At 40.3% G+C, this 17,641-nt stretch overlaps 1 protein-coding gene across 13 annotated transcripts in view; it reads left to right on the top strand.

Moving 5' to 3' along the window:
• Positions 1–17,641, top strand: part of SIPA1L2 (signal induced proliferation associated 1 like 2) — a 238,194-nt gene that overhangs the window by 95,991 nt on the left and 124,562 nt on the right. For 9 of the 13 annotated variants that reach the window (XM_078852225.1, XM_078852224.1, XM_078852223.1 and 6 more), the window contains 2 exons: positions 860–906; positions 12,755–14,472. In XM_078852225.1, coding sequence (XP_078708351.1) covers positions 13,002–14,472 — 1,471 coding nt within the window. In that variant the 5' untranslated portion in view covers positions 860–906; positions 12,755–13,001. The remainder of the gene's footprint in view (positions 1–859; positions 907–12,754; positions 14,473–17,641) is intronic. The other 4 variants (XM_073338090.1, XM_073338083.1, XM_073338088.1 and 1 more) reach the window with 3 other exon arrangements.

Below are 17,641 nucleotides of genomic sequence, written 5' to 3'. Positions count from 1 at the left end.
AAATTGAGCTACAATATTTAAGGTTGATTTATTCTGAGAAAATGATAAAAAAAAAAAAAAAAAAAGTGCCAAGAGTTTGGGGTTCGGTACCTTATTGTTACCTTTCCAAATAAAAAATAAATAAAAAATTATAAATTGCAAACTATACTTGTTGCTTCATAACTGGTTGCAATGTATCTTGACATAATGATGATGATCATAATAATTGGGAGGTGGGACTCATTAAATCACTTTGTCATCTTTGATTTCCTAAGTGAAGGGAGGGAATCCAGTCCATAAGTCTGTTTAATAGGAAAGCTAAGAGGCTTTTGTTTGGTTTTGGTTTTTATTTTTAAATCTTCTAAAACTGGTGCAGTAGATGTTATTGTGATTGCCATCTTGGATTCCTTCCAAGACCAAAGGGAAACATGATTATGACTTAGAAAGCTTTTTTTTTAGCCTTTTGTGAAATTTCACTGACATCAGGCAACGTTTTATTGTTAAAGGGTATAGCTTCAAGGTTATATATTGTGGCTTTGCTTCAATGTTTACTTTAAGATAAATGTCTCTAGCATTTATCAGAGTGTGGAAGAGACCATTGATGAAGTACAAATATAAGGTCTAATTCTCCATTCATTTACACCTGTTTTCTGGTAGTGTTACTCTATTGACATAAAAGGAATTGCTCCTGATTTGCATCAGTGTAAATGGAGAATCATTCCCAGAGTGTATTAGCATAATTGCTTAATTATAACTCTCATTTCAAATAATCCAAGCCTTGATCTAACACAATAACAGTACAATAATGGAATATTTTTTTAGATATTTTATCATAGTTTTTTGATCTCAGCTAGCTTTTTTTCATTTTCTGCCCTTACAGTTCACTTGCAACCAAAGATTATACATGTGAAGAAAGAGCACAAATGAGTAAGTTCACAACAAATACTCGGTATACAGAAACTCATGTGTATCCCCATTAATCAAAATGAGGGGCTTCCCATGTCACTTCTGCCTTCTGTCTAAATCTGCATATTAATCATGGATCTGAAGTATGGGTATAAGAAGTAACCATTTATACTGTAGTTATAGTTTTATTGTAAATCCGATGTATAATAATTTGAGCCATCTTTTCATGAACTGGGTTCATAATTTGTGCATTGTACTCTTTTCAGTTCTTTTTCCACAGCTGCAATCCAGATAAGTGACTCAATTATAGTTAGTGTTAGCCTTAAAGATTCCCTGATGCCTCATGGAAAACCTTGAAAAACATTCTATTTAAGACAATTATGCTTAAATATCACATTTTCTAAGGACATTTGCATGAAAACAGACTCTTGCTAAAGGAGTTCATCTGCTCTTCGTGCATATGTGTCATTTGGAATAATAATCCTTTGTGTGATATCATCACAATCTCAAGAGCAGTTAATTGTGATATCACACAAAGGAGTATGGCCAAGATTTTCCAAATTGGATATCTAAAGTTAGGCACCTAAATCCCTATTTGAACACCTAAATGAGCACCCACACTCTCCACTGTGCCTCTGAAAATCCAGGACCTTTTGATTTAGGAACCCAAGCTGTAAATCTCTGGACTATGGCTTTAAGGAACAAACAGTAGGAACAGATGAACTCCATCTACAAGTATTTTTTTCATATAATGATTCTTAATATTAGTGGTTAAAAACAAGGAAAGAAGCAAATGGAAAATCATTTAATTTAGAAAGGTATTCTAAATTAAGACTAAATTAAGTGTTCTATATTTTCCTTGTGACAACTTTCATACAGGTGCTGCTATATTAAATAGTTGAAAGTTTACGTATTCTTCCACTAACACTGTAGCTACCTTGATGTTACTCCAGTGAATTGTCTAGTTTAGAGTTCTTGAGGAGAAAGGTAGCTTATAGACCCTCTCCTCTTTGCTTTTGCACCCTATTATTTCCATAGGTCATAGAAGGATGGGTCCCAGGCCAAGCTTGCATCCAAAAATGGATTTGCTGTAAATTAGCTGATGTATTACTGCTGCATTAACTATACTGGCAAAATACACAACACTGTGTCTTTAAATGTGTTACTCTGAAGACTGAAAGCTGACTAGAGCTCTTATTGCTCATAGCAAAATGCTGTGTAGAATCAGTCAAATGCAAATCAAATGTCTGGCTGATCATAAGATTTGGCCTACTATTCACATTTATATTCCTATTTTATCAAATTGCACTTCCCATTTTTTAAGATTAGCACAGCCTCAGAATCACAATTATACAATTTTAATCTTGATGAATAGTACAAGGATTAATTATGCATTCTTTTTAGGGTGATAACATTCTCTAATAATAGGGGCAGATTTCCAGTTTCTTGATCAACAAAATAATCTCAGAAAGGCCCCTTACAGCATTAATTTCTGTCTATCAAGGTTGACATGAGGCAGGGTTACCAAGCAGCCTCCTTTTGACAGGGTAGTCCAATAGTACAGTTTTTATTCATTGCTCTGTTATTGGCACAGGACCATTTGTAGGCATATATCCAGGTCCCCAGAAAACTTGGAAACATTCCACCTTAAAGAGAACTGAAACTGTGGCTAACAAACCAGCTGCTTTATTGAGCTCAGAAGGAAGTCTTTGTAACTCTGTGGAAGGAACTTAAGTTATTTGCATAACATCCAACAGCCCTAGTGGAGAGGATCGGCACAAGCAGAACAGCAGGGTAGGCATCCAGTTTTATCTTTTGACCATGTCTGGCAATTGCTCTCTAGCTGAAAGACTAAGATGAGGAGAAAAAAGGGAAAAGTGAGGAACTTGACCTAGAGGTGTGTGGGTGGTGGTCAGGGATGAGGAAGATATGGACAAATATTCTTTTTGGGGGTGGGGTGGGGTAGAGGAAGAAATCTGTTTTATTAAATGTTGTCTTATAACGCAAACAAAGGAAGTTTTATAATAAATGGTGCAAGCATTAGTTATAACTCAGGGGTGTGTGTCTGTTTTGTCCAATTCCTTTTTGTGGAGAGATAACAAATAGAGCAAAGAGAAATTGATGAAAAACAAATGTAGGAGAGGGGGAGTGATGCCATAGAAGGTAATACAATCTATTCATCATCTGAACCTTTTTCAAACAGAACATCTTCTGTATTACTGAATTATGAATCTATGGAATATTCACTACTAAATGTTCACACAGCCTATATCAGTGGTTCTCAATCTATTTAACATTGTGGCAGACATATGGAGTGTTCTGTGTGTTATGTGGGCTGCATCCACACAATATATATACTATCTATATGGGCTTGAGGATCCTACATGGGCCGCAGCTGTGTGGTGATTGGGCCTTAAGTGTCCCATGGATTGAGAACCACTGAACTATATTAAAAATAAAAAGGTTATGTAAATTAGTCCAACTATAGATTTTTTAAAAGGGCTGCCTTATTTGTTCATATACCTTCGCTTTAGTGATTCTTGTAAGGGCAGTTTTTTTCCAAATGTTGCTGTTTCCAATAAAGTGTTAATTCATAAATCAGTGCTAATTTAGGCATCTCCTTGGTCAACCAATACACTAGTTTTAAAGTGTTCTCTGACTTATGAAGCAGTGGAGGGAATAACTATTTTTTTTGTTGTTTTTTTTTAAACCCAGTGGATACAATATGCTATTGCTTTAAAATACTGAGTGTACACAAATATTTGTTTCCCTGAGAATGGGCTGTGTCATACCGTCTGTGTAACTGGAAGGACGTGAGAAGCATAAGAAAAGAGAATTGTCACAATGCTCAAGTCCTTTTGAAGTATGCTTTCCTCCACAACTGTAGGTTGACTTGTCAGATGGAACAGGAGGCATGGCCTCAAAGTCTCTCAGGTGATGGAAAGCATGGAGCGTCAACACTATGGATCCCATGGTGCATTTACTAGTTTCTGAACTAAAAGGGCAGAAGTGGCCAGAATTATTTATATGGACATTGTAGAATTGTCCCAGTTCAGAACTGACTGTGTCTTCCATTTAAGGAAGTCACGCATCTGCTAGGAGGAGATAAGGCTGGAATGGAGAAACGAAATTTCTGTAGTTGAGATTATTGAGAGAGGTGAAGCAGCTGATCACTTCCTCATGCATCAAGAAATGTATCTGGTGCTGGGGAACGCCTTGAGGAAGGAAGAACATATATAGAAAAAGTGGAAGTAAACAAGCAGGGAGAACTGGAGGTCCTGGTGATGTCAAGGAACTATGACGTGATCGGAATAACAGAGACTTGGTGGGATAACTCATATGACTGGAGTACTGTCATGGATGGTTATAAACTGTTCAGGAAGGACAGGCAGGGCAGAAAAGGTGGGGGAGTAGCACTGTATGTAAGGGAGCAGTATGACTGCTCAGAGCTCCGGTACGAAACTGCAGAAAAACCTGAGTGTCTCTGGATTAAGTTTAGAAGTGTGTGCAACAAGAGTGATGTAGTGGTGGGAGTCTGCTATAGACCACCGGACCAGGGGGATGAGGTGGATGAGGCTTTCTTCCGGCAGCTCACGGAAGCTACTAGATCGCATGCCCTGATTCTCATGGGTGACTTTAATTTTCCTGATATCTGCTGGGAGAGCAATACAGCGGTGCATAGACAATCCAGGAAGTTTTTGGAAAGCGTAGGGGACAATTTCCTGGCGCAAGTGCTAGAGGAGCCAACTAGGGGGGGTGCTTTTCTTGACCTGCTGCTCACAAACCGGGTAGAATTAGTGGGGGAAGCAAAAGTGGATGGGAATCTGGGAAGCAGTGACCATGAGTTGGTTGAGTTCAGGATCCTGACGCAGGGAACAAAGGTAAGCAGCAGGATACGGACCCTGGACTTCAGGAAAGCAGACTTCGACTCCCTCAGGGAACGGATGGCCAGGATCCCCTGGGGGACTAACTTGAAGGGGAAAGGAGTCCAGGAGAGCTGGCTGTATTTCAAGGAATCCCTGTTGAGGTTACAGGGACAAACCATCCCGATGAGTCGAAAGAATAGTAAATATGGCAGGCGACCAACTTGGCTTAATGGTGAAATCCTAGCGGATCTTAAACATAAAAAAGAAGCTTACAAGAAGTGGAAGGTTGGACATATGACCAGGGAAGAGTATAAAAATATTGCTCGGGCATGTAGGAATGTTATCAGGAGGGCCAAATCGCACCTGGAGCTGCAGCTAGCCAGAGATGTCAAGAGTAACAAGAAGGGTTTCTTCAGGTATGTTGGCAACAAGAAGAAAGCCAAGGAATGTGTGGGCCCCTTACTGAATGAGGGAGGCAACCTAGTGACAGAGGATGTGGAAAAAGCTAATGTACTCAATGCTTTTTTTGCCTCTGTTTTCACTAACAAGGTCAGCTCCCAGACTGCTGCGCTGGGCATCACAAAATGCGGAAGAGATGGCCAGCCCTCTGTGGAGATAGAGGCGGTTAGGGACTATTTAGAAAAGCTGGACGTGCACAAGTCCCTGGGGCCGGACGAGTTGCATCCGAGAGTGCTGAAGGAATTGGCGGCTGTGATTGCAGAGCCACTGGCCATTATCTTTGAAAACTCGTGGCGAACCGGGGAAGTCCCGGATGACTGGAAAAAGGCTAATGTAGTGCCAATCTTTAAAAAAGGGAAGAAGGAAGATCCTGGGAACTACAGGCCAGTCAGCCTCACCTCAGTCCCTGGAAAAATCATGGAGCAGGTCCTCAAAGAATCAATCCTGAAGCACTTGCATGAGAGGAAAGTGATCAGGAACAGCCAGCATGGATTCACCAAGGGAAGGTCATGCCTGACTAATCTAATCGCCTTTTATGATGAGATTACTGGTTCTGTGGATGAAGGGAAAGCAGTGGATGTATTGTTTCTTGACTTTAGCAAAGCTTTTGACACGGTCTCCCATAGTATTCTTGTCAGCAAGTTAAGGAAGTATGGGCTGGATGAATGCACTATAAGGTGGGTAGAAAGCTGGCTAAATTGTCGGGCTCAACGGGTAGTGATCAATGGCTCCATGTCTAGTTGGCAGCCGGTATCAAGTGGAGTGCCCCAAGGGTCGGTCCTGGGGCCGGTTTTATTCAATATCTTCATAAATGATCTGGAAGATGGTGTGGATTGCACTCTCAGCAAATTTGCGGATGATACTAAACTGGGAGGAGTGGTAGATACGCTGGAGGGGAGGGATAGGATACAGAAGGACCTAGACCAATTGGAAGATTGGGCCAAAAGGAATCTGATGAGGTTCAATAAGGATAAGTGCAGGGTCCTGCACTTAGGACGGAAGAACCCAATGCACAGCTACAGACTAGGGACCGAATGGCTAGGCAGCAGTTCTGCAGAAAAGGACCTAGGGGTGACAGTGGACGAGAAGCTGGATATGAGTCAGCAGTGTGCCCTTGTTGCCAAGAAGGCCAATGGCATTTTGGGATGTATAAGTAGGGGCATAGCGAGCAGATCGAGGGACGTGATCGTTCCCCTCTATTCGACATTGGTGAGGCCTCATCTGGAGTACTGTGTCCAGTTTTGGGCCCCACACTTCAAGAAGGATGTGGATAAATTGGAGAGAGTCCAGCGAAGGGCAACAAAAATGATTAGGGGACTGGAACACATGAGTTATGAGGAGAGGCTGAGGGAGCTGGGATTGTTTAGCCTGCAGAAGAGAAGAATGAGGGGGGATTTGATAGCTGCTTTCAACTACCTGAAAGGGGGTTCCAAAGAGGATGGCTCTAGACTGTTCTCAATGGTAGCAGATGACAGAACGAGGAGTAATGGTCTCAAGTTGCAGTGGGGGAGGTTTAGATTGGATATTAGGAAAAACTTTTTCACTAAGAGGGTGGTGAAACACTGGAATGCGTTACCTAGGGAGGTGGTAGAATCTCCTTCCTTAGAGGTTTTTAAGGTCAGGCTTGACAAAGCCCTGGCTGGGATGATTTAACTGGGAATTGGTCCTGCTTTGAGCAGGGGGTTGGACTAGATGACCTTCTGGGGTCCCTTCCAACCCTGATATTCTATGATTCTATGATTCTATGCTGGCATAGAAAGTTAACATAGTTGGGGAAGGGGTATTTCAACTACGAAGTGTTTCAAGAAGTAATTTAGTAGCTGAGTAACGAAATAAAACTTTGTAATTAGGTTAAAAAAAACTAGCACTGTGTGCTTTTTTTTTTTTTAAATGAGGAAATTAGACAAAAAGAACATAAAACCAAAAGTGGGTGGTAAACTTTGCAGGTGACTCAATTGCTTAGGCGAGTGTAGGGAACATGAGAGCGATGTAACAAAGATAGATGAATGGATAGCAAATTAAATTTTGTTGTGTTTAAATGCAAGGTGTACTGCACACAGGAAGGAATGACCTGGACTACTAATATGTTACTGAGTTTTAAATTAATTAAAACTATGTGACAAATCATGGCATCATTTGACTGCTACTGTACACTGAGATGTCCAATAAGCCAATGTTGTTGCGGAGTAGGAGGAATGCAATGAAAAAATTACAGAAAAGATTATAATGCTATTTCATACAAATCAGTTATACCCCTTCCCTGAAATGGTGCGTGCGGTTCTGGTCACTATACAAAAAAGATCTAGCTGAATTTGGTGCGAGAGGCATGACATGATGATGTTTTTATTATTTGTATTGCAGAAGCACCTAGAAACTCCACCCCCTGTTGTACTAGGCATATTGTACAAACATAACAAAAAGACTGTTCCTGCCCAGAAGAGCTTCTCTTCTAAATAGACAAATGGAAAGACTTTCATATGAGCAGAGATTGAAACATTTTTGACTGTTTGGTTTACAGAGGAGATGAATAAAAGTTGACATAACGAAGCAAAAGATGTTCTAGCAAGAGTAAATAGGAGCGCCCGCTTTACTTTTTCTCATAATACAATAACAAGGGACTGTCTAATGAAATTGAAAGATAATATATATGAAATGATTTAAGGAAATATCTGTTTTTACATAATACATAATCAACTAGTGGAACTCAGTGCTACAAGATATCCTTGAAAACTAAACAGGCTTGTTTAAAAAAGGATTATCCATTTATATGTATAACAAGAAAAAACATAGGTAAATGAGCTAGGATGACAGCCATTTAATTTTTTTTATATAAGGAGATATTTTAAAGCTTTGTTTCAGGGTATTTAAACCACCAGTAACTTATGGGACATAGGAAACAGCTTCCCCATGGGCAGTTTATTCCAAAATTATGCACAGTAGTGGAAAATTGCACCTTTCCCTAAAGCACCTGGTACTGGCCATTGTCAGACATACAATACTGTAATAGACAGCCTGTTGTTCTGATCTGATGTAGGTATTTCTCTGTTCCTAATTCTTGATGCGAAACAGAAGAATGGGATTATTACAGGATAGTCTTTTCTCATTTTATATTTATATTTAGTTTGTATGACAATTTAAAAATATTTGTGATACCCTTCAAAAAACTAGGTTGAACAGATTTTGATGAATGGTTTTCCATTTTTAATGTGTGAATTGGATAGATAGTTTGAAAAACCTAATTTACAGCCACTTCAAAGAAAATAGGCATAAGTGGAGTTTCAGATCATTCCAGAAATGCAAAATTGTGGGGTTTTTTTGTTCTGAATACTATTTAAGTAGTTGCAAAATGCAAAGTAGGTAGCAGGGTTATGATGGGATGTCTTAGTCTTATTTGATTGCTTTTCTCTGAAGGGGGGACCTCCAATCCTCTAACATCATATTAGTTAACATCTGGAGAAAGCTCTTTGAAGAATATGGAGGATCACCTATTAGTTGCTACTGTCGGTTGTTTGCATGATACCATAATTCATACAGAAACTCTTTCTTGTGCTTTAGTTCTGTAATAGTAATTTTTCCCAAAAGTGTTAGACGTACCACAAGATATTTTCCTACTTGCATTTTATTTTCACCAAAGGAATGTAAAATGCTTACAAATATATTGAAAGATCCTGTGTGTCATATTTTAAAGATATTTTAATTGGATTCCATGCTAACATTTAAACAGTTTGGCTGATCACTGTGGGCAAGGCAAAACTTTTTTGTTTTAACCTACAGGTAGGTATTGTGTTTAAGGTCTTAGGCTGGAACACAACTTTTTTTCTTCCTTAAGAAGAGCATGTTCTTAACATGTTTTTGGCCTCTTCTCTGTTGTGCAGCCAAATGGAAACAGTTTCAAGTGCAACACTGAGTATGCACTCTAAACACTGTTAACTAACTCAGGTTCATATACAATGGGCTTCAGTCTTGCTATACCAGGCAAAGCCTGAGTTCAGGTTCCCGTGTTCCTCCAGACATGGAAGAAAAAAGTCCTTTTGTAAAGCTTAAATTTCATCTTTTTTTCCCCCCCAATAATATTTTAAATACTTTTTTTTTTGTGATATAGGTAGGAAAGAAAATTTTTCCTCTCTGCCCTCCTCTTACCTCCACCAGAGGTGGAAGTAAGCTGGTATGCACCGGTACAGCATACTGGCAAGAGCCGGTGCACTGTACTGGGGCAGCCCGGCTTCCCCAGGGGGCAATTTCAAGGGCCTGGGGCTCCAGGCCCTTTAAATTGACCCCAGAGCCTTGCCGCTGGGGCCCTGGGGTAGCGGCTGTGGGGCTCCAGCGGCTATTTAAAGGGCCTGGGGCTCCCCTGCTTCTGCTGTCCTGGCCCTTTAAATAGCCGCCGGAGCCCTGCCGCTGCTATTACTCCACAGCTCCAGGGGCTATTTAAAGGGCCAGGGCGGTAGAAACAGGGGAGCCGCAGGCCCTTTAAAGAGCCTCCAAAGCCCTGGGGTAGCGGGGACTTGAGGGGCTATTTAAAGGGCTGGGGCTCCAGCTGCCTCTGCTGCCCCGGTCCTTTAAATAGCTGCCGGAGCCCCGGCCTGCTGCTGCTACCCTGGTGGGGGCGGGAGGGGGGAGGAGGAGAAGAAGGGGGGCACACTTACTTTACAGGGTGGACTGGGGCTGGCTCTGACCCTCTTAGCCCCACCCCTTCCGCTCTAGACCCCCCCCCCCCTTCTGGGGGCCAGAGCTGGCCCCAGCGTAATGGTAAGTCACTCGACTTACTTTCACCCCTGACCTCCACCCAACTAACTTCACTGAACTATGGGAAGCTTTCAGTACAATTTACCTTCTCTGTGTAAAACTGCCCTAAATGTGCACATCCTTATTTGAAGCATCTTGAAAGATCATTACATTGCCTCTTACTGCCCAAAGAAGAAAAGCTGCTGTGGGAGTTGAAAACGTTCAGTCTTGCCTCACCCTTAAACTGATCTTTCACAATGGGAGAAAAGCACTGGACATAGCTGCAAGTGAATGTGCATACCCTGTGCACATTCCTCTATATGATTATCCTGAAAACTATTAAAAACAATTGAAAAATATTTTGGTGTACTAGTAAATTCAATGTTTGACTGAATTAACGTTTGCCAACTTGGCTGCCATGTTGTTGTGGGAAGCAACCGGCATGATCTTTAGCATAGTAGCTGTAGTCTCTTAGATTAGCAAGCAGAGAAATATAAAAGAGAATATGCTCCAGTTACAGCTGTTCTGCAGTTAGAGTAAGAATGAAGTAACATAAATCCTCCAAATAGTAAAATTGAAGGAAATCATGCAGTACCTTACTGCTGTTTCCTAGATGCATTACAATGAAAGGAATTGCCATTTTAAAAAAACATTAATTGGAGTTCTCCTCTCTTCCTTGTCTAGAGAGCTGCCTAATGGTTTTGCCTTTAAATTTCTGCTGGGACTCTCTTTATTTTCCAGCATGGTTTACAGTGTTTGCAATATCATCACTATTTGCCTAGTAGCAAGTCCCAAATTCAAAATTCTGTGCCCCCGCACGCTCCCTCTTCAAAGAAAGACCTAGTTTTCAATGACTTATCTTCATTAGTACTTGTAAATTTGAAATGACTACATATTTTCTGCTACACAACTGGAATATTTAACTGTAAAATGTTTGGAACAAAATCCTTACAATTCATTTTCAAGGATTACTTTGTGTACTATAATTTAGAGTAAATGTAACAGAAATATTGCCATATAGAAGTAAAATAGAAATTAGAGCCAAAGAGACCTTTAGAATCAGGGCTTTGGAGCGGAGCCCGCCGAGCAGCTCCAGAGCAGTGGAGCTGCAGGGTTTTCCCTGGAGCTGGAGCGGAGCCGAAGCACAGCTCCAAAGCCCTGTTTAGAATAGAAGATTTTAAACACTAGCACCACAGGATTGTTTCTTACAGTGTATGTTCTGTTCTTTTCCAGCATAGTTTTAAATCACATCTGAGGGAAGACTTTTCCACAATTCAATAGACATTTACTAGTTGAACTGGCTGGAGGAAGACCGTTCTGTTTTGCAGCAACGTTTGAGGTTTTGAAACTTTGTTTTCATTCTGCATTTTGAAGAAAAATAAAACCTTCCAAACATTTTTCAAAAACAATTGTCAAAATGTCCATTTCAGACAGAAGCTTGAGCTTTCCAATTTGGGAAGGTGTCTATCTCAATAGCCTGGTGGTTAGAGCACTGGTGTGGGATATGGGAAACCCGATTCAAGTCCCTGCTCTATCTGATTGAGCAGAGTTTTTTGTTCCAAATGACTGAACTAGGTAGAGCATGTACTTTTAAACTTGGTTGAAACTGACACATCTCCATTATGTTTGGAGTGTTTTGGCTTCAATTAAATGAAATTTCACTGAAAATGTTCCAACCAGCTCTAATCACCAACTGAATGTTTTTCCTAATCAGACTAAATTTTACTGAATCTTTTGTACCAGTGGACAGAATCACATGTGGATTTTTCCAGTCCATCGTCCAAGAAGTGAAATGCTGAGGGCTTGTTCACACTTAAAATGCTACAGTGGTACAGCTGTGCTGCTGCTGTAGTGCTTCAGTGTAGACCCTGCCTGTGTCAATGACAGGCATTCTCCCATTGGTGTGTGTAATCCACCTCCCTGAGTGTTGATAGCTAGGTCGACAGAAGTAGTTTTCCATTTACCTAGCTCTGACTACACAGGAACTTAAGTCGGCTTAACTACGCTGCTCAGGAGCATGTATTTTTTACACTTCTCACTGACTTAGTTAAACTGACCAATATTTTAAAATAGACCAGACCTTAGTTTCTAGCAGATGTACTCACAAATGCATTTATGAGTGATGATATTGGCTGAGAGCGATCCCTGCCCCAAAGTGCTTTCATTTTCAGAGACATCCAAAAAAGGAGGCTGCACTGGGAAACCTACAGTAGAGAGTAACTTGAAGGGTATGCCTTATGATTTCCTTATTACTGTTGACTCTGTTCATATGAGCATCACCGAAGTGACTTTTCAGAAGATGCTTGAATATGGAGAGTCATCTTGGCAAACTGGGATGGGGAGGGCATTCCATGCATTAGGACGGTATTGAGAGAAATGCTGAGATGAAAGTAGGAAAAGAAGACAAATGGAATAGGTATCTCTTGCAGATTTAAATTAATTAGGCAGGGATGTATTAATAGTGGATTTAAATTGGTTAACTGTAGTGGAAACATTTTGTTATGTTTCTAGATAAGTTCTTCCGTACGTTAATAACAATCTTTGGATTGATTTACATATTCTCTACCTTTAGCATTAATAATTAAGAATACTACTGGGCTAATGTATTGGTTGCTAAGAAGTGCAAATGAGAACATACTTCTATCTTTACCTTTCTGACTACATAATAATTTGTAATATACTCAGTATGTTTGTATCTGAGTTCCTTTGAGAATATATGGGCCACTAAAGGTGTTTAGGATGTTTTATATTTACAAGTAACACTGTAGGCTTCCTGCTTTTGAATGTAAATCATTTTAATGCACATTTTTCTTTTTCAGAACAGGTACAAGGAATACACCTGGATTGATATCAAATTCAACTGAGGGAAATTCTAAATTCTAAACTGAGGGAAATATGAAGACCTGTTTTTCTGACTATTTTTTTTTTACAAAAAAGACACTCTGATACGATTATGCTCTGATACAGACAGTAGTTGTCTTATTTTGCAATTCTCTGTTCCATATGTGATAACAGCAGTACCAGTCTTGGAGGTAAGACTAGGTACTCCCTTGCCCTTGAGTGGACATGAGCGATCAAAGGTCTTCACAAGAAGATAAGCACAAACCCAGCCGAACGTCCTCAAAGTTCAAGGAGGCTTCAAGAAGTATGCAGTCCGATGACTACTTTGCTAGAAAATTTAAAGCTTTAAATGGTAACGTGGGTCCTCCTGCTTCTTTAAATACATCTAGCAAAAATGAAAGTAATCAAACTAATGGTACGCCAGCTATGCCTAAAATGGGTGTCCGAGCGAGGGTATCTGAATGGCCTCCTAAAAAGGATTGCTCTAAGGAACTAAGTAGAGCAGTATGGGAGAGTAGACCTCAAACCAGTTATGAGAGTGTTGGATCAGTAATTCCAAATGGACAAAATGACCAAAGTGATGGGCAACAAGAACAGCAGTTGGATTTGGAGTTTGCAGAGACCAAATATACAATAGGAGATCTCTTTGTCCATTCTCCCCAGAGGGGACTTCATCCCATAAGACAAAGAAGCAACAGTGATGTCACCATTAGTGACATTGATGCTGAAGATGTGTTGGACCAGAATGCTGTTAACCCAAATACGGGAGCAGCTCTTCATAGAGAATATGGAAGTACTTCTTCAATTGACAGGCAAGGTTTGTCTGGTGAGAATTTTTTTGCAATGCTCAGAGGATATCGAGTGGAAAATTTTGAACATAAAACTCTTGCTCCATTTGGATTTCCCGAGTTTTTCCGCTGTGACCCTACAATTTCTCCAAGTCTTCATGCTGCCACACAGATTTCCAGAGGAGAATTTGTCAGGATTTCTGGATTGGATTATATGGATAGTGCCCTGCTTATTGGTAGAGACAGGGACAAATCTTTCAAATGGAGACTAAAATCAGAAGCAGTAGAAACATCTCTGTTTAGAAAACTGCGAACTATTAAAAGTGAGCATGAAACTTTCAAATTTTCTTCAGAACTGGATGATGGTAGATTTGAGAGAAACATTCGTCCTTGGAACTGTCAAAAATGTTTTGCACATTATGATGTTCAGAGCATTTTATTTAACATAAATGAAGCAATGGCTACCACGGTTAATGTGGGGAAAAGAAAAAATATAACCACCGGGGCTTCAGCCGCATCACAAACTCAAATGACAACAGGCCAGACAGGAAACTGTGAATCTCCTTTGGGAAGTAAAGAGGACCTCAATTCAAAAGAAAACCTAGATGCTGATGAGGGTGATGGGAAAAGCAATGACCTAATACTGAGTTGCCCTTACTTCAGGAATGAAACTGGTGGAGAAGGAGACAGGAGGATTGCACTTTCCAGGGCAAACTCTGCATCTTTTGCTTCAGGTGAAAGTTGTTCCTTTGAATCCTCTCTAAGTTCCCACTGCACGAATGCTGGTGTTTCTGTACTGGAGGTGCCAAGAGAGAATCAGTCAATTCACCGGGAGAAAGTTAAACGTTATATTATAGAACACATTGATCTTGGAGCATATTATTACCGAAAGTTCTTCTATGGAAAAGGTAAGTCTCTCCTTCTTGATGTGTACATATCAGGTTTAATTTGCTTAATATTTAGCCCTTTAAAAGAAGAGAGCATTTCCCCCAAAGACTCTCAAAGTATTTGACAAAAATTAAACCTCTCACTATATCTGTGAGAATTGCAAGTAGTAGTATCCAATGAGTAAAATGAAGTACAGAAATATTATGTGACTTATCCAAGGTCACTGAGTAGTGTGGTGTAGTTTAAAGTATATTGTAAATTAGCTTCCTTGTACAAGGCTTTAGTTTTCTTTGTCTGAGAACAGGGCAAATGTTGATCTCCTGTCAAACTACTCTGAACAGATGGGGCCCAAAATTTTAGAGAGGAGGCTTTATTTTTGAGGCTTTTTCAGTAGAGTTAACTACCATCTTTAATTAGGTGAGTAGCTGACATCCATCCACTGGAGTACATAATGCACTTCAAAAAAAAATACATCACCATGTCTGGGTTTTGTTCTCTTCTCCTATAGTTTCTGTGTATTTTGTCTACCAATCTTGTTTGTTTCTTCCATCTTTCTCTCTGTGGTCCTTCCCTATGTTTTCTTTTCTTCGGGGTGCTATTGGAATCTTCCATATACCACTCCTACATTGCTGTTTCTCTCAGCTCCCTCAAAAGCTCTGCATTACAATAGCCAGTCTTCCAGTTAAGCAGGGCTGGATGTGCTCCCTTCCAAGCCCATCAGCCCTGTTCTTTTAGTGTAGCTACACTAGAAAAATGTTAAACTGCTTTCCAAGGTGAAGCACTAGTATAGACACAGCTCAGGTTTTTATCCCATTGTAATAAAAACCTTTTGTCTTTCTCCATAACAAAGGTTCTCTGCCTTTGGCTGAGTCTTCCTATTGTCATGCTTGCTGTGCCTTCCTAGCCACATCTGAGCAGCAGCAAGCACCACACTGATTGACACACTACTTCCTCCTCTGTCCCTGTGGAAGGGACTCAATAGGATTCAGTACAGTTCTTACCTCCATCATGCTATGGAGATCTGAGAATGGGGAGAGAATTGTGGGAACTGGGTGACAAGAAAAGGGAAGAAAGTAAGAACCTGAAACTTTGTTGGTGGTGGAGGAAAAAAGACCCACGGTTGTGTAAAGAAAGACAGAGATAAGGATGGCTCTTGAGCTGTCTGGGAGGTCAAGAATAGGGACTGTTGGGTTTCAAGGGTGAAGGAGAACCATGGAAACTGGTGACATGAGAGTATTTAGCATATGTTTGGAGAGCCTGGGAGAAAAAGGGACTGATTTACAGGGAAAATGGAGAAGAGATGGACAGCTGAGTTAAAAATTAGAGTAAAAATAAAAGGGGAGAGGAGGACAAGCCAAATGAAAGTTTTTCTTTTAAATGGGTTTTAGAAAGCAAAAATTGTAATTTTCAAAAAATTGAAGAGTAGTCTTTGGCAGATTGCAGATAAGACTGAACAAAAGTTGCCTTGTTACGGAAGACAAAGTGGAGCATAAGAATGAAGGAAAATTAAAAAAAAAAACAAAAAAAAACAGGAAAAAAAAGAATGTACTTTCTTTAGCAAGGCAAATTTCTCAGAACCCCTTCAGATAATACAATATACACAACCTATATTGTCATGCTGAACAGTTGACCCAAATGAAATATGTTTTGGGTAGTATTTGCTTTGATATCATTAGAAATGTATGTTTATATGATTCCTTCACTAGAAACAGCACACTTGATGAGTATATGAATCAAAATATGAACACTAAGAAATAGAATTGTTGCCATCTGATAGCTGTTCCCTAGCTTGTGTGAAACAAATTGTTGGTGTCATTCTAGTTCCCGGGGGCAAAGGCTCAGCAACCCACAATGACAGTTGTCACTAATTGGTACCCTGGTTGAAACAGTGGGAGTCCCTCCAGGTCTGGTTTGAGGTTCCTAATTAAGTGTTGAGAAACTTGCACTGCTGCTGGCCATGCTGTTAACTGCACTGTGGGTAGAGGACTTCAGGAATCAGCATGCTCATGTGGACACCTTTTACAATCACTGATTCCTTAATGGTTTGGAATGTAAAAATTAGTGCTGCTTACTTAATGTTTTTTTAGGATTCTTCTTCTAGTAGTGTCCTGTCGGTGCTCCATTTCATGTGCCGCTATGCCTTTGAGAGAATTTTGGTAGGGGTGCCTGTTCAGCCCATGCATATGCTCCACACATCCTTGTGCCTTGTGCTGAGGCTATATGGGACTGTGCAGGTAAACCACCCTCAAATCCTTTTCAACTGTTTTCAGCATGAGACAGTCTCTTGGTGCCCATTCTCTCTAATATTTCAGCAGATAGTTGGCATATAGTTAATCACTTACAGTGCTTATAGTTGTTGGAATAGTTGTTCCCTTTCTTTTCTTCTTTTTCTTAAAAATAAAAATTAATTGTATTAATTTCAGATTTAGTTAGAAGCTTCCCCTTCTAAGGGTTATTTTTCATTATTTTACTTGGGTATGCTGGGCTCACCGGGATTCAAGAGGTGCCTTTCCTGCCATGAGCTTATTCCAGTAAGTGATGGGCATTGCCAGTACCTCTGCTGTTTGGGTGATACTTGTATTCCAGTAAGCGCAAGAACTGTACTTTCTTCAAGGGTAGATCCTGGAAAAATAGGGAGATCAAGTTTAAACTTCTAATGATGGAGCAAGTTTTACAATCAGTTTTGGCTCCAGGGCAGAGGACCACTGTGTACATACACTCCCGGTTCTGCTAGTGCCTTGTCCACATCAAAATCTCAGTCACCGGAGACCCTTAGTGATGTAGGCAGTAAAGCAGCACCAAGTATATCTATGTTATCAAAGTCCTCATTGACATCTGCTGCTAAGCAGAAGGAGGTAAGGAGTAAATCTCCAAGAATACCTTGGTTGCTGACTCACAAGAATGCTATAGAGACCTCACCTCCCAAGGGGAGTTCCATGCATTCTCTGACTGATACTGGTACCGCAAAGGAGGAAGAATCATTCATCTGAGATGAACTCAGTACCAAGTTTGGGTAGTTGTACCCAGAGCAGCAGAGATACTGTTGAGCAGAGTTCTAAGCCCATCCCTGAACAACTCGGTATCAGTAACATTAAAGTAAAGGGTACAAAAGACTGCTTAGCTACCTACAGTACTCATGGAATCAGAGCTGACTCACGCAAATGCCATAAGTTAGGTACCAGCTGCATT

This window comes from Lepidochelys kempii, chromosome 3, assembly GCF_965140285.1.
Source record: "Lepidochelys kempii isolate rLepKem1 chromosome 3, rLepKem1.hap1, whole genome shotgun sequence".
NCBI classification, from domain to species: Eukaryota; Metazoa; Chordata; order Testudines; family Cheloniidae; genus Lepidochelys; species Lepidochelys kempii.
Note: the sequence above shows the minus strand (reverse complement) of the source record. Positions and strands in the feature narration are given on the sequence as shown.